Below are 22,125 nucleotides of genomic sequence, written 5' to 3'. Positions count from 1 at the left end.
ACGGTCCCTCCAGACGTTACTAGGGGCGTGGAACCAAGCGAGCTGAATGGGAAACACATTTGTGCGCCTCGTCGTTGTTTTAACCTAATGGGGAGAGGCGATGACAAGCGAAAACAGTTCTCCACGTAAATTAATTGCCGACGGGACGACAGGCAAACTAATTTCCCGTGTCTTAAAGCGGACCGACTGGTCTTTAGCTACACGCTCCGCATACAGCAGCCACGAAGGAGAGACGCGGCATCGTTGGCTGTAACCGAGGAGAGGGATGCGGGGACTAGAAAGGAGATAAATACAACGTATTGGTCTTTTTTTCTCTCGTTAATATGGGGTCTGTGTTTAGTTAGCAAAGGCAGAGCTGAACCTGCATTTATTTGTGGTCGTTTGGGTGGCTCTTGTACGTGAAAATGGGGATAATATACAGATAGGGCGTTTTAAAGTCCACATTTTCCCATGGACAATCGGCTAATGTTAGCGAGTTTTTTTAATACTGGACCTGGCAGGTCTGTCTGTTTCGTGTATCGTTAGCGTGACTGTAGCCGAGGTTGTTTGGTCGATTTTCCTCGCTTTTTGAACTAGGGTAAGTCGTGTCCCACCTTGGTTAAATGTAACTGTAAATAGCATGTTAGAAGACTAGTTAACCTATTGTTTTCTGAATGGTGACGGTAAGTTGACGCCATAAAACGTTAGCTAGTTATGTATTGCCAAACTTAACGTTAACTTGTGTCGTCACAGCCAGCTTGCTAGTTTTTCGTTCACCTGGTCGGTGATGGCTTCTGCTAACAATATGGGTTTAACTCGTGGGCTTGTCTTTTCATCCACCTGCTTTTATTGACACCAACTAACTTAAACTCCGTAACGTTATTGACACCCATAAAACCAATACATAGGCTAACATTAGCTTCAGCATTGCCCTACACATCCGGAAATTGTTGGATTCTGTTTCACTAACTGGCAACATTTCTTTTGCAGCTCTTGATATTGGATGAAATCTCATCCATGCCATCCATCCCAGTGTTGTTAGGGGCCTCTGCTGGCAAACTGCGTCACCGAGTGGGCGCTGCAGGTACTCATCTCTAAATCTGCATGTTGGGAAGTCTAGCCATGGCACGAATGACCTGGAAACCTAAGTGACTGAACTTTTAAATCACCATGGAGCCGGAAGCTAATTCAAACTCCGAGGTCCACCAAGAACTGAAATGTCCATCTGTACCCAACTCTCAGTGTGAACTGGCCTTAAATATGTATGAGACTATGAGTGATGGAAATGTCAATCTTGTGGACTCAGTAGTGAGAGGTGGGAGTGGCCCCAGTGCATATCCTTCCTCCAGTTATCAGAAGAATGTGCATCAGAGATTCATCAGGAGAAGTCTGTGGTTCTCGGACACAGATGAACAGGCCTTTGAAGCACCTGAATGTGATAACAGGAGTAAGATCCTAAACATAAACCTGCGAACAATAGTAGACAGGACGCGGGGGACTAGTTGCGGGATACAGGAAGGTTCCAGCACTGAAAGTCAAGGTGGGCAAAAAGACAGTGCAACAGAGAGCGCCAGTGCCGATGAGGAGAAGGAGAAAGGTGGAGATGCATTAAATCTTACATGCAATGATGCTGGTAAAACCGCTATCAAGGCAGCCAGTGAGGAGAATGAGGAGGAGGCAGAGATGAAGGCAGTCTCCACATCTCCAGGAGGAAGATTCCTCAAATTTGACATTGAGCTGGGGAGAGGGTCCTTTAAGACGGTCTACAAGGGCCTGGATACTGAGACCTGGGTGGAAGTTGCCTGGTGTGAGCTGCAGGTAAAGTACTAAAACTGTCTATCTGATTTACAATCTCTCTCTGTGACACACAAGCATAGTGTAAGTACAGAATAGACAAAGCATATGCAACAGCCACACACACCACCTTTTTTCCTAATTCTTATACTTGCAGATGAGCGTGGAAAACACTTTCAAACAATAAATGTAATTTAGTATTAGCTGTCTTTACGTTTTTGTTCTCTACAACAAATAGTTTTTTTTATTTTTAATCAGTGATTTATATTAGTGGAGGAATGCCTGATTCTCACAGGAAGCTCTCTCTCTCTGTGCTCACCTCTCTGTCAGTCAAGGTTCACACATCATGATAGTATAATGGTGATGTCTTCAGGGAGCTGTCAATCAGTCTCACAAGGGAGTCCACTAAAGTGTAAATGGATTCCCACTAAATTTTAAATGGTTTACACAGAAAAAGTGATCTACAAGCATTAGCTGCTGACGTGGAGACGCACCAACCACTAAAGTATAGTGATCAGCAATTTTGCAAATGCACAAGGAGAGTCTACCTTGTCGCATTACACAGACACAGGAAAATCACTAGCTTAGACTGTGCAAAGGTATTAACTAATTATTTCCGTCCTTTGGAGACTGCAGCAGGGATTATCTCTCTCTCTCTCCCTCTCTCTCCCAGGAGGCTTAAGGGGGACTACAGTGAGCATCACTGGTCCCCTCAAAGGAAGAAAACCTGTACTGTGATTTGTTATTCTTTCACCATTAAGATTTAAATTGTTAAGGATTCATTTTCAACAGTTTACGTTCAACCATCCTTCATTTTTGCTCTAGTCATTTGCCCAGCTGATAATGTAATGACACTGAGCATACTTATTAGATCGGACAGTGCAGGAGATGCTTGTATGTGCTCTGTCCCAGCAGTGTGTCTGCATGTTATGAGCTGTGCTACTGCCTACCTCCCTCCCTCTGTGCAACAGGAGGTAGGCAGTAGCACAGCTCATAACATGCAGACAGGAAGCAGCTGAAGTCAGCTGTAACCTGCTGGGAACCGTTTGGTGGTCCTGTGGCCTCAATGAATACTAATGCCTAGGGTACTGAAAACATGCTGCGTCAGTAGCCTGAGAGACTAAAGAATGCAGACTGTTCGATGCATTGAAAGAACTACACCTGTTTTTGTATGACTAGCATCACAAGGCAGTGACACATCTCATCACTGGACTTTGACGATAACATGCCAATGGCTAGGAATGAGTAAAGATACAGTAGCACTGTCATGATGACTTCATTTGGATGATGATGTCATGCAGACTGATAGTAGCGGTGAGCAATCCCACATCTCCCTCAACTCCCTCAACTGAGCTGCAACTGGACTCAGCGGATGATAGGATGTGGAACCGGAAGCAATTTATTGTATTTTAGTCTCCCCTAGTGCCACATATTAAAACTCCCTCTAGTGGACAATCAATAATGGATGTTAATCACAATACAAATGGTCCTCTCTCACAAACATGTTCTCATCTGGTTGCTCTCACATGTATTGTAACTTTGAGCTGACGGTCTTCCATTAAAAAACAGTTGGATAAGGTGATATTTTCAGATTACAGCTGCGACTATTTGTCGATAAATCAGTTAGTCGATCGAAATATTGTGATGGTTCCAGGTTCTAAAATGTGAGAATCTGTTCCTTTTTCCTTGTCTTACATTAGAGTAAATCAATTCTCTTTGGATTTTGGACTGTTGGTTGGACAAACCAAGACATATAATGATGTCACCTCAGGCTCTAAGAAATTGTAATGGTTATTTTTCATTCTTCTCTGGTGTTTTATAAACCAGATAATTAATTGAGAAGATAATCTGCATATTAATCGATAATAAATTTAACATGAAGCTCTATTTCAGATGTCTTGTTTTGTCTGACCAACAGTCCAAAACCGTACCAGCAACTATTCACATTTGAGAAGCTAGAAACAGGGAATTTTGGCATTTTTGCTTAAAAAATGACTTGAACAATTAACTGATTATCAAATTTGACAGATTAATTGGCAGCAATCTATTAATCGAATAATCGTTTCAGCTCTAGTCATTTTGGATATTTCAAAGTATGTTTGAGCTATTCTAGAACATAAAGCCACAATCAAAGTGCCATTTAATGTAAAGTCATTTGGACAAGGTTTAGAGGTGCTTCATTGTGTAATGGTGTACACTGAACACATCCTAGATCTGAGTAGGTGTACTAAGCTTGGCCAGAGGACTCTTCATCTTAGTGCAGCAATGTTTTATTGACTTCCTTAAAGAGAAAGTTTGTAGCTCCAGTGGGATTTATCAGCATGCTTAATGTTGTTCTGTGTCATGTGAGGAGTCACTATAAAGACTGGTTGTCTGAGCCAAGAACCCACGCTGCCCACAATCCCGCCAGATGTTCTTGGTCAAATTCAACAGCAAGATTTCTGCTGTTATGTTATGCGTGTTTACTCTTCAGTGTTTCATGTAGATGATGCCAGTTTTTCCTTGTTCAGAGAACTGTTGTGAAAGACAGAGGAGCTTTCTGTGGAAGACAGAGAGAAAGAGATATGACTGTGTTTTTCCACTGTTTTCCCTCCTTCCAATGGTCACATGGCTTTCTTGCCTAGAAATTTTAATCTAGTCCTGTGTTTATTCTTTCTCTCGCTCTTCCTCCCCCCTGCCCCTTTCCTCCCATGCCCATCTCCCCCACATTACTGTTTCTGTGCCAGGCTCCTGGCATAACACAGATGGCCCTGGCTCAGGCAAGGATGTTAATCTGAGAGAAAGATGCCTGTTGTGAGTTTTTCATTGTCGAGAAGAAACACTTCTTGTGTTTCTGTCGGCCTTGTCTCATTCTATCATTGCTCACTGGAATTTATTTTTTAAACTTTGGAAGCTTCCCGTTTCTCCCAATTGTGGCTCTGTGTATAGATTTTTATCTCGTATTGAATGCTGTGTGCACACTGGCAGACAGTTTACTTCTGACTTTGTGCAGACTTCTCTGTGGTATTTGGCAGTGAGCTTGTTGTTCTGATTAAGATGGTTCTCAGCTTGTGAACGCAGAGCTGGCAAAGATACCACGGCAGTGATACGAAGCTGCCTATCGCTTAAGTGTGTGCTGGAGATTTGGGCGTTCTTGAACCAAACAAACCCAGCAAATGACACCATGACTCACAAGGTCAATGTCTTGGTTCCAAACACTGGATTTTGCTGTAATGGTAGATTAGACTGAGCCATCTTATAGGATGGTAATGTGTTTCTGAGCATAGTTTATGGCTGTCTCTTCGGATTAACATGTATAGCGCTAACAACAAGACTTTTTCTTGACTTCTCAGATGGCAAAAGAAAAAAAAAAGTTGGAGATGCCCAAGTGGGTCATTAGTTGCAGCCCATTTGGCATTAAGAGGCCCAGGGAAGCAAGGGCAGCCAGACCCAGTGGCTGTAGCTAACCGTGCCTTATCAATGGCCTCATCTTCAGGCATGCCTGAGCTCCCGTGCCACTCAGCCAACTGAAGACCCTGAGGGAAGGAGGACAGGCCTGTTAGAGCCACAGCAATATGGCCTGTGGTATAGCTCCAACAGGCTTGTTAAAAGGCTTGTTAATGGAATCTAGATCTACCTACATATGAGACAGTCTTTTTCTAGCATTATTAAAAACTTTTTGCACTGTCAGAAAAAATTAGGAAAAAAAAAGAGAAGAGAGGTAAAAGTTGAGACTAATTTGAATGAACAACGCAAATACAATCTCAGAAGTCGAAAGAAGTGTGTATAGTATATTAGTACAAGTGGGAATTTTTCTACCTGCTCTTCCTCACCCTCTCCTTCCCTGGGGTGGCTGCATATAGTAAGAAATAGCTATCAAAGCCATGTAGCTCAGAGTTGTAAAACCAGAGCAGGTCTTGACTGTTAAAACGTGACTAACCTGGCATGTCAGTTTAGTCTGACACCATAGCCTTAGTCCCACATTGTCTAAAGGGAACGAATGCCTGGAAATAAATGTTCCAAAATCAGCTTACTTTTCCTCTTAAACTAATTTATGCTTTGTGCAACCAGTTTTTGTATATATTCATATTTTGGTAAAGGCCATTAGGAACACACGCATGCACACACCACTTGTAGTTAGTGTTGCGAGAATTAGAGTGTTGTCAAATGGGGAAAGCTCTCCCCCTCATTTACTACAGTTGAAGAGCCCACAAGCAAGGTTATGCTGATTATGAGTATTTGTGTTTAAAAAAAAAAGAAAAATAAATTAAAGAAACGCCTTACAGTATACTGCAAATACAAAAACAAAAAAACAGCAATGGACAGACTTTTATTATAGCTGACACATATTGCTTATCAAGTGGTCAAAATATGAAATTGTGCTTGCTGTGCTTTAACATCTGACTGATTGATTGTTATAGTGTTGTCTTCATTGATCATAACAGGATTCAGTGAGTATGATATGAGGAAAATCTGCGATGTGCGATAACTTTGTTCAATATTGCGATGACTATATGATTTGCGATAAATAAAATGAATATTTTAAATATAACAAAATATTCTTTCAAGAGCAGTAACAGCAAAGTCACTAAATCAACTCAATATCTCACTGGAAACAAATGTAAAATGTTAATAAAATAAATCCTATACATAAAAACACCATATACACTAAAACATATACATCAAAATACTGAGTGAAGTTTAGAAAGAATGAAGAACACAGACGTCAGTCAGTATTAGTCCCTCCTCCTATCCGCTGTCCTCCTCCCTCTGCTTCTGCTGTGATTCACCTGCTGGTAAGCAGCAATAAGTTTACAAGAATCTGCCAAATTTTAAGGCAAACTACTTACGTGGCAAACAAAGAAGCAGACTACATACGGACAGCTTCGTTTTAGCTTGTTAATAACAATCTGCTATTAATAGCGTGCGGAGCTAGCACGCAGTGCTTGTGTGTGCATGTGTGTGTAGGACCTCGGCTATGACACAGCAAGCCGGGCAGAGGCTGCAGCGTGATTAGAAATACTGCGGTCTTTAGCCCCAGGACCCTCTGTCTGTCAAACCTGACAAATTTAAGCCATCTTTTTAGTATGAATATGATTTTATAAGCCAGCATATCCTGCTGCTATGCTGTCTTTTTACCTATGGCAACTCTGAGTAGTAGTTGCAGTTACAGTTGGCAGTGATGCATTTAACACAGTGTTCTTGAAATTGGTTTTATTATTGATGACCTGGGCGAGTTTTAGCAAAGGTGCCTCGGACATTAAGGACGAGGGCTGCTTTTAAATTATCCATGCAGGAAAAACCCTTGCTTGTGTTTTGCCTGTGTGGTGTTTAGTCTGGGTCAGGGTATTATGCTGAATCAAGGCTGTCTCTCTGGCTCTGTGCCCCCACACTGCAGCGGCTGATAAAATGGTCAAGGGAGGGGGGTTGGCCAGGCTGCCCAGTTCGGCTCAGGACTTCTACACACAGCACACCACTCTTCTCTGCCTTGTCTCAGCTCCAACACTCATCATCAGTGATGTGGGAAAAGGGGCACATGTGCACCACTGTCCACACTTTCTGGCTTGCACAAGTCCACTCTGGCTTCATTAGGCTTTAGTCATTTACACTGAGCACATTTGTGAATATTTGAAGTTCAGAGCAGCTGGGTGAAATTGCCACCCTGGGTATCATAGCACCACAGTTATTTGTAGCTAGCTGTATTAGCTACTGTATGGTTTTTACAATGCGTCTGAATATCTGTGTGTTACCATTAACCATGGATGTTTAGTGTCTGTGCTGGAGTGTCTGTTGAAGATGTCACCATCAGCTGTCGTGCCTCAGGTTCTGCTGGACACACTGGTTAATGCTGCCTCCTGTCCACTATGAAGCCTTGTTAATTAAAAATGAAAAAGCTAAGAAAACATGGCCTATTTTGATCTTTGCTGCTTGACTGTAGAATCACAATATAGGATAAATGATGTTAGTGATTATTACCGCATTAGTAGTTATGGTGTAGAAACACCAAGGTTTCCCTCAGGTAGTTGTTTAGCCAAGGTGGTGAGCCAGTTGGATTTTGGGTTAGGGTTCGAGCATCTTGTCTTGTAATCAATTTAGTCAGCAGATGATGGTCTAAACAATAATCACCCTCATTGAATATGAGGTATTTGCTGTGTGAAGTAGTGCCTCTGCTTTTTCCCTGGAGTTTATTTATAAAAGTGTATTCATTTTATATGTTAATGGTGGAGGCTTTCAACAATCATTAGAACACCATGGGGTCCCTCTCTGTCTCTTTCTCTGTTTCACTGTTTCTCTTTACAGAGTTACCTTTAGAAGATTGGAGCCTAGCCAATACATTAGCAGGCCTGTTTTGGCTTTAGTGCTGAAAAGATTTCAGTTACTCAGTTAGTCGAATCAAATTGCAAAAATGCCAAATGTGAGGATTTGCTAGTTTTCTCTGGTTTATGTCATTGTAAATTGAATGTAATTTTTTTTATATATATGGATTGTTGGATAGACAAAACAATGTGAAGACATCACCTTGGGCTATTGGAAATTATTATGGCCATTTCTCCCTATTTTCTGACTTTTTATAGACTAAATCATTATCAGAATCAGAAATACTTTATTGATCCCTGGGGGGAAATAGTAATCAATTAATCAAAGAAATAATGGACAGACTAATCAATTGTTAATTCATTAATTAATAAATTAATTAATATTTAATTAATCACTTGTTGCAGCCCTAATTGGCTTATCACAGATGTGTCCGTATATACATATGTATGTACATTAGCAGAAATGCAAAAAGAATATTGCAGTACACAAATATTTTTATGATTTTTTTAATGTATATTTGACCATTATTTAATATAATTTTACAAGCCTTTTTGTTTACATCTATTTTTAGAAAATGAATTTCCAGTAAAGTTTGCAATTCAGAAATTTGCTGTTGTTGTTGCTGATGTTATATTTTCTGTTACAGTCAGCTTTAATTATTAAGTTCAACTGTAAAATATCCTATACCTCATTACATATCTTTGTCATAACACTGCAGCAAATTTGAGTGATCCTTGTTGAGAGTAGACTATCTGTTTGTGTGTGTGTATGTGAGAAAAATAGTAATATTGCCAGGTATTTAAAGGTACTTATCTGATCCTTAAAACTCAAATATTTATATCAGCGTTGGCCTCAAAAATCCAGCGTCAGTCACGCTCTAAACAAAGATGTGATCAGTTGGCAGTTGTCATGGTCATTGCATAAGCAGCATTAGTCTTGTGAGGAGGCAAGTGTGTAATCTGAATTTTTTGTTTCTTTGTCTCTGCGTCAAAGAAATGTTTGTTTGTCAGCCTACGCTTTTAGTCTGTGACAGAAAAGAGGTTTATAGGAGGTTTGTATGCCCTAATCCACATTGGCTAACTACCGGTCACAATCAGCCAGACACACTCATACACGTAAACACCCATGCAACAAATACATAATACATAAGTGCCTTTCACTAAGGTCTACTTACAGTTCATTTTAGTTATAAGTGCATATGTGACATAATGCTTTGTTGTTGCCCTGTTTTATTCCTGTTAACTAACTGTGCATGTGGTGGTATCATACATCTCCTCCTCGTGGCTTCTCCTTATCTCTTTCCCCTCATTTTTCTTAGCTCACTCCATTCACACCCAAACAGTAGAGTAGTCATTTGGTCATAAGCTGGTTTCAATAGTATTCTTGTCTTATTATCACAGTATCGCAGTGGCTTGTCATTCATGACGGTGTTCCTGTCTTTCAGGCTCCTCTTTGACAAGGCTAGGTGATGCATGCACATTTTTGTACCTTTCAGCAGCTCTTCCTCGTTTAAAATATTATACTGTACCACCCTGAGTGCCAGTATGCCAGTTAGCACAGCTTGGGTGTAGAGATGCTGCATGTCAGGGTAACAGTGAAATAGAGAAAACAGAGTAACCAGCACAGCTGCTGGCCAAATTCTCCTGCAGTCATGACTGATGGGATACCATTCAGCTGCGGGCAGTCTGCTGGCTCATGGCTTGCCCTGCACCAGCTTTTGTTACGGCAGCGGAAGCACTGCAATAGTCATCTGTTATGGAGGATGGGTGCAGACGGTGGCAGGGTGGCCAAGTAATTTAGCATACCTTCTTCAACCTGGCAACCAGGGTTCATGTCCCATGATTCCAAACATCCTCATTATTGAAATTTTTTAAATGTCTTTATGATTTCATCAGAGTCTGGTTTTAGTTTGTTTTACAAGTACATCCTGGAGTGAAATATTTCCTTTCTTAATTCTCCTTGGCCAAATGTTGTGACACATATCGAGCACACTGGGTTTAGCTGTCTAGGTTTTACAATGGAGGTTGTTTGAATATAAATCCCTGTCATACTATTGTTACTAAAGCCAAATGATGCTAATCTGCTCCTTGTTAACCAAGGGTCAAAATGAGGCCAGGTTAATGGGGGAAAGAGGAAATTGTAATTAGGAACACAAAGCTGTGGAGAGAGACCAAGTTGAGACCACGTTTAGAGCGTGTAATTTGGCTGCCATAATTAGGACTAATGCTGAAACCTGTTACACTCCTAATGAGTTTCCTCCTCTGGTTGTGGATCTCACTAGTCCGCTGATCTTAGAGATCTGAATATTAGGTAAAGACCTGTGAACTGTTTTTCTCTCATCTGTGGTACTGTGAGAATAAGGAGCACTACGTAAGACAGACTGGTTGGTGTTTAGATGGTGAGTTGGGTCAGCTGCTTGGTCATTTTATAGACCCATCTGGGCCAATGTACAAAAACATTATGGTCCTAAGATCTCTTACTTTCTTACTATTTCTTAATAAAGCCTGTTATCTTTGTCTCTGCTTTGCTACTGGCCTTTTCTGTTTTATGCTGTGTGTGCACCATAAGCATTAAGCCAAAGGAAAGGACTGTTCATTTCATAGAGGGTACTTTTGTGGGGTTGAAAATAAAGATCCAGTCCCATATTTTTGTGTGAGTGTCAAGAAAGGCAGATTGTTTTTGATCATTTATAAACACAACAACACACAAACCAGTGACAGTACCAACCTTATTTGTTGAGAAGCGGGTACTTGACACCCCCTCATAAAGGCCCATTAATACAAGAGACTAATCAGCAGAATTTTTAAATTTTGTTTTTGCCTTTCCCATATTTCAGAATATCACGAGTGACTTAGAAACTCAAATATTTAACAATATATCATTTACAGTCAGCAATTATTTTATGTTTCATTCATTTGGCTGTTGTTTACCTCTGACATTTTACAGTAATAAACTCATTTAATAGAAAGTGGTTATTGTCTGTTTACCTGCTCTAAGTCTACTGAAATCTGGCTTGTGTAGAATTATTCACACCCTTAATTTGGGGTATGTAATTTCAGTTATGAGATGTGAAGAATCCATCTTGATAAATGCCATTACTCACCTTTTTTGCATTTCTAAAACAATGTGTGTGTGTGTGTGAGAATGTGAATTTTGTGTATGATGACAGATGGGAGTTAGTGTTAATAATACACTACCCATGAGTTTTCAGTTTCAGAATTTGCATTCATAAAGTTTTCTCTGCTTAAGAACGACATCAGCATCTATCATTCGTGTGTGTGTGTGTGTGTGTGTGTGTGTGTGCGCGTGTGTGTGCACGTACACTTGTGTGAGTCTGTCAAATATCTTAGATTGACGCTCCAGAGAGGTGGCCTGCCTCAACACCCCCTCCCCCGGGCAGTCTGATTCTATTAGTGGATAATCAATAGTAGATACTCATCCTGCTATAGACAATTCAATCCCTGTGGTACTTCACTACATTTTTGTGAAGTGTCCCCTTGAGGAACAATTGGCTGCGTCATTCTGTTGTCAATGAAACAATGTTTTGACTCACCTGTATACACATAATTGTGCCTGCACTGTGTGTTTGTACACACTTTTTGTGTTTGTGATGATGTTTGAGCATGACAAGTTGTTTTTGTTTTTTTACGCTTCTGTTCATGGCAGAAATTCCAGTTCTCTCTACTGCTTCATACTTGTGTTTGTTGGAGAGCTGGATATTCCAGAGCTATTTTCACATGAAGGATGTTCCTTTTTCGACAGATTTATGTTGATTTATGTATGTGTGTTTTCTCTGCTCTCTGCATGAGTTTGATAAGCCAATAATCAAGCTTGATCAGCAATGCTGACTACATTACACAGACTAGTTTCCAGGCTTGTTTTTTCTTTTTAAAAGGTTCACATCACTCTCTTCAATAATCTAAGCTATTTATGTATCAAAGGTTCACCAATGGCATGGCTTCAGCTCCAGTATGTTGTACTTACAAACTTAAAACGTATTGTTTAACAAGTGTCCAGATAAATACGGGTACTTAAAAGTGGACTTAGCTAGGAATTGTACTGATTAACAAAATATCCACTTTGCTGGCACTGTAAGGCACCTGGAGTGATATCATCTACCAGTGCATACCATACATTCTCTAGCATAGGTGGCCTCAGTGGAATTCAAACTCCAAATTACGGCAGTGTTTGTGCCATACTCTGCCCATAGTGTTATATTATTCATTGCTGATTATTTCAGTATCTGGCAGGGAAACAGCTAGAGCATTTTTAAATAAAACCAATTAACTTCTCTATCTGGGAACTGTCAGTCTTACAGCTTTGTTGTATCTACCCTTAGATCCTCAGGTAAAGTAGCTCAGCTGTTTCGCCACAATAAGGGCGCTTTCCTCTTAAATGGACAGTATGCCTTAAAGATGACATGTGACATTAGGCCAAGAACTTGATTTGAACACATAGTTTTGCAATTACATGGTATATTAGCCTGCAAAGTTCCCAGGACTAATATTTTAATCTATTACCTGGTCCCTGTACCCCCGAGGCCCCCCTGTTTTGGTATCTTATTCTGATATGTCTGCGTTGCTGTATGAGTTACCAGAGCTGTGGAACTAATAGAGTTCAGCACACAGATGTAGTGGGTGGCAGCAGAGTGGAGCACAGCTTTATAGATTGCTTCCTGCTAATGTCACAATCTATTTTTCTGTCCCTGCTGCCTTTTGTTTTTCTTATGTGTGTGTTTAACCCTGCCTGGGTGGCTCCACACCTTGCTGTGGCCAGCTCAGCCTTTTCTTTATCCAAGTGTACAGTGCAGGCTTGATAATATTCTGAAATCATACATCCACACAAACACTATATGATTGTTTGCAGCACTGCTTGGATTTCAAATCTAATGTAATAATGAGTCACACTTGTTAAAAGCTCACATCCCTCACAGTAACTATGAAACAGTTTACAAGTCTGATATATTTGCTTCTGTGATAGCCATTGTCTGATGTGTGTGTGTGTGTGCGTGCCTTGGGAGTGACATTCTTCTAGTGTCTCAGTGTGCATATGTATCTGTCTGTGTATCTCGCCATGCTGTGCACAACACCTCTGAGGCCTACATGTGGCTTCTGAATTATGCAGAAGCCCCAGTGTCTGCTGAGAGGGAAAACAGAAGTGATTGGGACTTGGGGGAACACTCTGTGGTGGGGGTTTTTTAGAAAAAGCAGCAGCAAGAGTCCTGAAAGATGAGCGCAGAGATGATGAGAGATATAAAAAAGCTGTAGTGCTCAAGGGTTAAAATGTGCTTTAGCTGTCTGTCTCATTCCTCAGTGTCTCTCCTTTTAGACCTGTGGTTCAGGTAAACTTCGGTCCATGTGCTGCTCTTGTGCAGCAAAGAGCCCTTGGGGATAACCCAGCCCAATTTGGCCCCAGCCTTCTATTGCTCAGCTCGCCTCAGTAGAAAGGGTTCTCTGCAGAACTGAATTATTCATAGGACTTTAGAAGAGTGCAGTGAAAATCCCCACCCCCCACACACTTGCACACACAACCTGATATCCCACATTTACACACACACACCATGCTTTATCATTCCACTTCACAACACATTGCATCACAGCACATCTTGCTTCACTGTTAATTTTTAGGTTATTCAGGCTGATTTCGTATTTGTTCTGCTGTGCCATCTCACAGGGAGTCCACTGTGGTTGAATAATTAAATAGATTAGATCTCGCTAGGTTGTGTTCATTGCATTCCACTGTCAGTGTCGTTCATCTCTGTGAGGGGTGGGGTCGTGCTTCTAGTCCATGCTCAGTGCTGAGTGTATGTATGTGTGTTACATAAGTCGTTGCTGTGGTGGTAAAAAAGAAAAAGGGAAATCACAGTAAAGAAACCCTTGGCACTACCTAGAGCAAGGTGCTCTCAGAGTAGGGTCAGCCTTATAGAGTCGGTGAGGGAAGGGATTGAGAGGGAGCGGAGGATGTTTGGTTATGGAAGAGGGAGTGGTTGGTGTTAGGGGTGCATACAGGGAGACAAATTGCAGATATGGGGGGAGGGGGGAAAGGAGCAAAAGGTAGTGGATGAGAGTGAGCAAGCACGTGAGGGAGATGGAGAAGGATGGAAGAAAGAGAGCTAACAAGTGAGAGATCATGTCTGACTGGTATACTTTAAATATAATACACATGCATGATATTTAGGCTGAATCTTCTTACAGCTTGAGAAAGCCACTGATTTTAATTCTTCCCGACACACAAACTGCAGACCGTCATTAGCTTTGATATACATATGGTCCAATTAGAGATGTGTATATGGCTCAAAGACTGACACTAACCTCTCTCTGACCCATTCTGTCTTTCCCACTTCCTAAAAACATACTGGATGCATGAATTTAAAATGTGCAGGGAAGTGCCTCCAAGGTGACGGCCTCTTCCATCTGCTAGTTCCTGTGAAGCAAATATGATATAATAAGTATCTAATCATTAGGGCTTTATATTCATTATTTCTTTCCGCTGCATCTGTCGTCTTTCCTCTAGGATCGCAAACTGTCAAAAGTGGAACGTCAGCGCTTTAAGGAAGAGGCAGAGATGTTGAAGGGTCTTCAACATCCCAACATTGTCCGTTTCTATGACTTTTGGGAATCACCCCTTAAAGGGAAGAAGTGCATTGTTTTAGTAACAGAGCTCATGACGTCAGGAACACTAAAAACGTGAGTACTGATGAAGGCAGATATTGTACAGACAATTCCTCTGACAAATAAGTGGAAAGAAAATATCACATATTCAAATAACAATTTGTGCCTTAGACAGATTTTTACACATGATTTTGAAACCCATATGATTGTAAGCTAATGTTTCCCTCTCCTTCCTACAGCTACCTAAAGCGTTTCAAGGTAATGAAGCCCAAGGTGCTGAGGAGCTGGTGCAGACAGATCCTGAAAGGCCTTCACTTTCTCCACACCAGGACCCCTCCCATCATCCATAGGGACCTCAAATGTGATAACATCTTTATCACTGGACCTACAGGCTCGGTCAAGATAGGGGATTTAGGACTGGCAACACTCAAGGCGGCTTCCTTTGCTAAGAGTGTCATAGGTAGGAAACTTTGAAATGTAATTTGGCTGATAAATGGTTCTTACAGTAAAGAAGTAAATGACATCCATTGGGAACTCTTCTCTCTTCAGGCACCCCAGAGTTCATGGCTCCAGAGATGTATGAGGAACACTATGATGAGGCTGTGGATGTCTACGCCTTTGGCATGTGTATGCTAGAGATGGCCACCTCAGAATACCCCTACTCCGAGTGCCAGAATGCTGCTCAGATATACCGCAAAGTCACTAGTGTAAGTCCAGATACCGTACATTTTTTCAGTTTGTTTCAGATAATAGATAAGTTCAGTAACCCAAAATGATAACAGATAAATTAACCATAATAACCTTGTAAACCAGCTGTGAGAGCGTACTGATAATTGTGCTATTATTATACAGACAAAACAGGGCCTGCAATTGTGCATTAACTGTCACACATTTTATACAACAACTTTTAGCCAATACATTTATAAATAAATTAAATGTATCAGAAGTAATCCTATATCAATAACAAAACCGTTACAAATATTCTCCTCATTCTCCTAGCCATACAGTGTAACTCTATAATTTTGTTTCTAAAATTGTCAGCAAAAAAGCTTGTTTATGCCACAGTCCTCTAAAAGAAACCTGCTTGTAGCATGCATTTTGTAATAATTCAGGGTCATACTTAGTGAACCCATAATATAGGCCATAGTAATGTCAGGGATGTTTTTAGCTGCTTCACAACATAATAAGTCCAGCGAGTTTTAATTGCAGAAATGCAACTTTTTATTACAAGATCTGCTCTGGTGTTTTCAGCTAGATGGATCCTCAGCCTTGAATTTCTTGGGTGAAGAATCTAATGAGCCATATGGAGTCACAGAGGGAGTCCAAATCTCCTTTGTTTTTTAGATAAAGCCTAAAGGCTGTATTCCATTCCATTTCAATGTGTGTGTCGCTTCTAGCAAAGCATACTGCAAACTGTTTTTAGATTAGGGGGTGTCTAAAGTCATGATAGACTTCCTGATTTAATGAAGAGTATTGATTTTCCACTCTTGCGACTTGGCAGGGTTGGAATCTGAGCGATGACTCTTTCACCTGCTGTTAGAAAAGAGAAGACCTCTATTCCCATATTAATGGTCGGGCAGCATCAGTGCAGCTGCCTCTAGATACTGTTCTCTGCATTGTTGCCATATGCACATTAGAGTGCCCTGCAGGGACCACTGCAGGATATTAATAGGAGATTGATCAAAGAGAAATCCTGATAGCTTTATACTACTCCCTGAGCACATACAGCATGCAGCTGCATAACTCGTAGGAATGTTAATCCAGAGGATGCATATACTTAATATCATAAATGCAGAAAGTGTCTCTTTTAAGAATTAATGATCTCACAAGTTATTTCATCACCACAGATAATGCTGCACCATGGAGAGTAAAACTGGGCAAGATGTCCCTGCAACAAAATAGATTAGTAAGGAAGGTCAGAGTGCTGAGCTAAGAAAATAGTAGTATCACCAAAAATGCCACCATTTTAAAAGTAGTACTCCAACCAAAATCTACTGAGTATCAAACACTCACAGTTGAAAAAAAGTCTGAAAATGTCTATAGAAACTTCACAAACCACTACTGCTGTCAGCGTCCATTCATATGCTCAGGATGTTCTGAGCAGTCAGAACACAGTTGGCCTTAATTCCTATGGTGGTTTAATTGTAGTTTACAAACAAAACAGCATCAGGAACCAGGGCAGACTCAAGACAGCTGCTTCTCCTGACCAATGGAAGAGCAGGAGACAGGTGCTCGAACCTCCCAAAGAACGCATCAAGGGAGTGTCAGAGAATTGAGGTGGAAGTTGTGTGTTAAGCTATAATTGGGTGAACATACTGAGCTCTTAAATAAAGAGAAGTTGACTATGCTGCAGGAGTGGTTTTAGAAGTTTCTATGGATGCTTTTATGCTTTTTGGAATCCATTGCAACTGACATGGATTCAAGCTGACCACAGCTGCCATGCTCTGTCAAGGTCGCCAAGCCTAGTGCGAGTGTGTGTGATACTTAAAAGATAACATTTGGGGTGGAGTATAACAAAAACATCCCCGCACTGTCTGTCCTTTGTTTTTCCTTCGTCATTATTTTTCATCAACACAGTATCCTTTCATGGCGTGTCCTCAGCATTTTGTTTATATTTCCTTTTCCTCAGGGAGTGAAGCCAGCGAGCTACAACAAGGTCATGGATCCTGAAATCAAGGAGATTATTGGGGAGTGTATCTGCCAAAAGAAAGAGGAGCGGTGAGTGACTGTCCCCATCATTGTCCAATGTCCAGCCAAAAGGGCCCACAAGGTGCCCTCTCATCTTCCATGCCTTGACTTACCTCCCCCGCTTCATTGCTGTGGCGCTGACAGTTGGGCTGTCAGCAGCACTGCAGTCTCCCACCATATCTGCAGGGTGTCTTTCATTTCTGTTACATAATGAGCTTATGTACAGAGGGGGAAAATAACCCTTAATTAGCTTCCAGTGGCTTTTTTTTAAATTGAAGCATGATTGGGTTCAGTGAGTGACTTTGTCATGGCAGCACAGGTAATCCATGTCCATATTACTATGTTAGACTAGGCCAAGATTTCCTTTCACTATCAACACACCAGAATTTTTGTACTACAGCTAACCATATTGATGTCAACGCTATCTGCAAACACTGTACATTACAGATAAATGGCATCAGTGTTTGTAGTACACGTTTGTGCCAGAGTCTTGAGTCTTGAGCTTTGGTGTTCCTTCTCCCAGGTACACCATCAAGGACTTGTTGAACCATGCTTTCTTTGCTGAGGACACAGGTGTAAGGGTGGAGCTTGCTGAGGAGGATGATGGGAAAAAGGCCTCCATAGCCCTGAAACTGTGGGTGGAGGACCACAAGAAGTTAAAAGGGAAGTACAAGGAGAGTGGAGCCATCGAGTTCACGTTTGATCTGGAAAAGGAGATCCCTGAGAATGTGGCACAAGAGATGGTGAGTGAATAATTGAAATTTTAGTCAGAAGAGCTTATTCATACAAATACTTAAAAATCTAAAAATATTTAGAGATAAATTTCGATTTGGAATCCTGCAACTTGTCTTATGTACTTCTTTGTTTTACATTGTGCTGTCTACCTTAAAAATATTGACTGTCATCTAGACATTGTTTGACCTTTTCAAAATCCTTTACATAATTTTAGTTTCAAAAATACATTAGTTTTAACCCATGCTAGTTAATGCAGTTTGCCATGCTTTGCATGTCTTTGTGGCTTGGTTGGTGTTCTAGCTGCTGGGAGTACTCCTATCTCCTCATCAGGGAATGCACTCAAATGCAGATTGCTGGTGATAACTTACTCTGCTCTTCCAGGAATACAATGATTTGAGGTTTTATTTTTTCCCTGTTGTTTACATGTTTTTTTTCAAATGTTTCTGGGCCAGGTTTTTATTGCAGGGCCTCGGAGTACCTTATCTGATGATGTTCAATGAAGATTTCTCTTAGTGTGGGAGCCATGATAATACCGACCTGAAGCATTTATATCACTTATCTAACATTCTGCTGCACCATGAAATTATTTATTGGGGTATGGGAGAGTTAACACAGCTCGACTTCAGCTGGAGAATGTAAACAGTCATTTTCTGTACACTATGCCAGCCACTTGGTTATGGCGCGCCATGTATGCTTTCCCTGCCAGCATCTTACACCCTGCAGTTATGTGCTGGATTGTCTCAGGGGCCTCTTTGCACAGCCTACACCTTGGGTCTTGTCTGGTGTGGTAGATCTGGGCCTCTATTGCTCTGGTGCTCAGGGCCTGCTCCTGTGCAGCCATGATGAGTGCCTCTGTGCTGTCATTCAGTCCGTCCCGCTCTAGCCATTGGTAGAATTTCTTTATATCAGCCACTTCAGTTATGTTCCGGTGGTACATCTCATGTAGGGGTTTGTCCTCCCATGATGGTCCCTCCTCCAGCACCTCTTCCTCTGTTCCCCATTGCCTGAGACATTCACTGAGCACGTCATCTGTTGGGGCTTTATTTTTGATGTACTTGTGGATCTTGGATGTTTCATCCTGGATAGTGGCTCTCACTCACTAGTCCACGGCCGCTTCCTTACGGCTAGCGTACAGTCTCAGGGTGCTGGATTTGGGATGGAACCCTCCATGCATGGTGAGGAACGAAAGACATTGAGGTTTGTCAGCTGAGAGGTCTACATATTAATCACTAATCACAGTAAGGTGCTTTTTCTGTCTCTTGTTTTAACCAGTGTCTTCCTTTTAGTTGTTGCTCTCTCTTTCTCCCACACATCTCTCTCCCTTCATTTTACTGTGCTGTTTTAGCCTTGACCAGGCTATGAAGCTGGGGAAAAATTTGAAGGCCTCTCTGTAACAATGGCCTTGGGGATGAGAGCAGACAATTAGCACAATGAGATTGTATGGCCAGCATGCTCCCATGTCAAGTCACTTGTCATCCACTCTGAGTCATTTCTCTACAGACAGGCAACATAAGATATGTGACTTGTCTCCATTGATGCGCCTGGATCTCTTACTATGTGTCGTGGAAACTCTGTAGTAAAAGACTCACAAGAGAGGAAGTGGCTTTTCTGTGTTTATTTCTTACACTTGCAAGTGGGTATGATACCAAGGGATAACACAGAGCTGTCTCAGTTAAAAGGCAAAATATCATTTTTAGCAGTCAATCTTTATATACTCAGAAGCCCGTACGTAGGAACAATCTTATTGGTTATGACAAATCACATCACTAAAAGAAAAACGTACATAGGATTTTGAGGAAGCTCTGCTTTAGTTACATTTTTCAGAAGTCGTGTTTGTTTTATCAGCCTACATTCAACGCAATGTCAGGATGCTCTGACTATGTCAGAGCATGCCTAGCAGAGCAGGATCTGTATTTTTCCTCCACACTATGTGTTTTAAATTACATTTTATAACGTGCATGTGCTTTGTGCATTGTACATGTGTTCTATGCATTGTCTCCATCTTTATTTACAGATGTAACAGTCCAGACAATTCTGTTGTGAACAATGAAGCAAGATGCTGACAAAGGGAATAGTTCCCCACTGCTCTTATCCCCTTAAAATAGATTTTCTATTCCTTCCTTTTCATGCTCTTTCTCTCTACCTCACACACTCCCCTTTTTAATGCGCCCCATCTTCTCTCTCATGCTCCACGCTAAAAATATCCTGGAAGTCATGCTATTCCCTTTTTTTTTGTCAGGTGGAGTCTGGCTTCTTTCACGAGAGTGATGCTAAGACTGTGGGAAAGTCGATCAGGGACCGTGTGACACTGATCAAATGGAGAAGAGAGAGAACAGTGTCTGCTGCAGTTGCAGTGGATCAAGGTGAAGGGGGACACAGGGTCCAGATGACACCATCTCAGGGCATCTCTGCTGGGGCTGCACATGTAGGACAGCCTTTGCTGGAACCAGAAGAGCCAGAGGCAGACCAGCACAACAGGCTGCGTAACCTACCAGCCAGTGCAACCTCAGTGACATGTGAGAGATTCTGTTCTCCTCCACTCTGAAACAAATGAGCTTAATCTTTGACCTTTTTATGAGTGCATTATTTGTGTGTCTCTGCAGCAGACGGCACACTTGACAGTGGCATGGGCTCTACTGTGTATTCAGACTCCCACAGCAGCCAACAGAGTGTCCTCTACCAGTCCCTGCTGGAGCCTATTACTATGGCAACACAGCAGGTCTGTATTAGTAGCATACACATACAGGTGGACCATGTACATTCAGATTTATTAAAATACACACACTCTTTGAAGGCAGCCATTGCTCACGTGGTCTTGAATCTGAACACAGGCGATGTATTCACACTATTACACATTCATCTGCACAGTTACCACCATTACACATTTTTGGTGCAGGTCAGTCTTCATTAACATAACATTACATGCATATGCATTTCTCATTCTCGTGTCATTGCAAGCAAGTTTGTTTGTCCTCATCTCCTCATCGTTCATTTTGAGTAACATGTTTTTTGCTTTTGGGTTGCTCCTCGATCAGTGCCAGAGCAGTAGCCCTTCTCTGAAAGATCGACCTCACTCCTGTGAGAAGGGTGAAGTGTGGGGGGCAACACTGAGCCCAGAGCTGAGGACTCGATTGGGAGCTGCAGCCCGGAGAGCAAGTGCCCCTGTTATTGACACTCAAAGGGCAAACCACATTGCTCAACTCCATGCCCTCATTCAGTCTCAGAGATCAATCAGTCCCACCCCCACAGTACTAGAGAACCAGTCGGAACTCAGCCCCTCTGAGCTTCACTCAGAGACTAAGGATGGGCCCCCTCCCCAGAGTGCTCTGCCAGTACTGCAGGTCTCCCCTGTCTCCTCGTCCTCTGAGTACCGCCGCTTCAGTGACATCAGCATCAGACTGTCATCAGGGGCCACCAGTGAGAACTTAACACTGCCTGTGCCAAGTGGACGCAGACACTCTGACCTTAGTAGTCTTCTGAATCTAAACTCTCATAACCACCATTTTGCAATGCATAGAAGCCACGTGTGCCAGGCCTGCCTCTCTTTGCTTCTTCTAAGGTCACGAGAAGTGAGCCTCCGCTGTCCTTCTATTGGCATACCAACACACCATTGTCCATGTGACTTTAGACACCACTCGTCCTCTGGTGGAACAATGACCACCCCTGGTTATGGAAGGCTGAAAGGCTCAAGTGATTGTTCCGATTTCTCACTGTTTCAGCAGTCCCTGTTCAATATAATTAGCCGCAAAGCAGCCCCTTGTCACACCACACCCACCCAAGCCTACCTGCTACACTCCTCAGCTGCCCACAAGCCTGCCTGCAGTGATGGAGACGGCAGCCTGAAGAGTCATCTCCTGAGTGGCAGTTTGGTTGGGCACCAAGATCCACTCCAGGAATGCGAGGATAGATTCTGTGCTGGAGATCAGCAAGTTACCAGGGCTGTGGGAGTGGTAGGTCACAATAACAAACAAGTTGCTTTAGTTTCCCATATGTGGCCAACACCTGCTTAACTGATTTCTCC

The 22,125-nt window shown here is 41.9% G+C and overlaps 1 protein-coding gene across 17 annotated transcripts in view; it reads left to right on the top strand.

Moving 5' to 3' along the window:
• Positions 1–22,125, top strand: part of LOC122883387 (serine/threonine-protein kinase WNK2-like) — a 45,106-nt gene that overhangs the window by 3,866 nt on the left and 19,115 nt on the right. For 6 of the 17 annotated variants that reach the window (XM_044211982.1, XM_044211981.1, XM_044211979.1 and 3 more), the window contains exons 1-10: positions 13–577; positions 970–1,797; positions 14,584–14,756; positions 14,921–15,141; positions 15,231–15,388; positions 17,311–17,399; positions 17,893–18,112; positions 20,344–20,620; positions 20,708–20,823; positions 21,140–22,054. In XM_044211982.1, coding sequence (XP_044067917.1) covers positions 1,150–1,797; positions 14,584–14,756; positions 14,921–15,141; positions 15,231–15,388; positions 17,311–17,399; positions 17,893–18,112; positions 20,344–20,620; positions 20,708–20,823; positions 21,140–22,054 — 2,817 coding nt within the window. In that variant the 5' untranslated portion in view covers positions 13–577; positions 970–1,149. Of the gene's footprint in view, positions 1–11; positions 578–969; positions 1,798–14,583; positions 14,757–14,920; positions 15,142–15,230; positions 15,389–17,310; positions 17,400–17,892; positions 18,113–20,343; positions 20,621–20,707; positions 20,824–21,139; positions 22,055–22,125 lie in introns of those variants that run through there. The other 11 variants (XM_044211991.1, XM_044211990.1, XM_044211989.1 and 8 more) reach the window with 7 other exon arrangements.

This window comes from Siniperca chuatsi, linkage group LG10 (genome assembly GCF_020085105.1).
Source record: "Siniperca chuatsi isolate FFG_IHB_CAS linkage group LG10, ASM2008510v1, whole genome shotgun sequence".
NCBI classification, from domain to species: domain Eukaryota; kingdom Metazoa; phylum Chordata; class Actinopteri; order Centrarchiformes; family Sinipercidae; genus Siniperca; species Siniperca chuatsi.
This window is presented reverse-complemented; position numbering and strand designations above follow the sequence as displayed.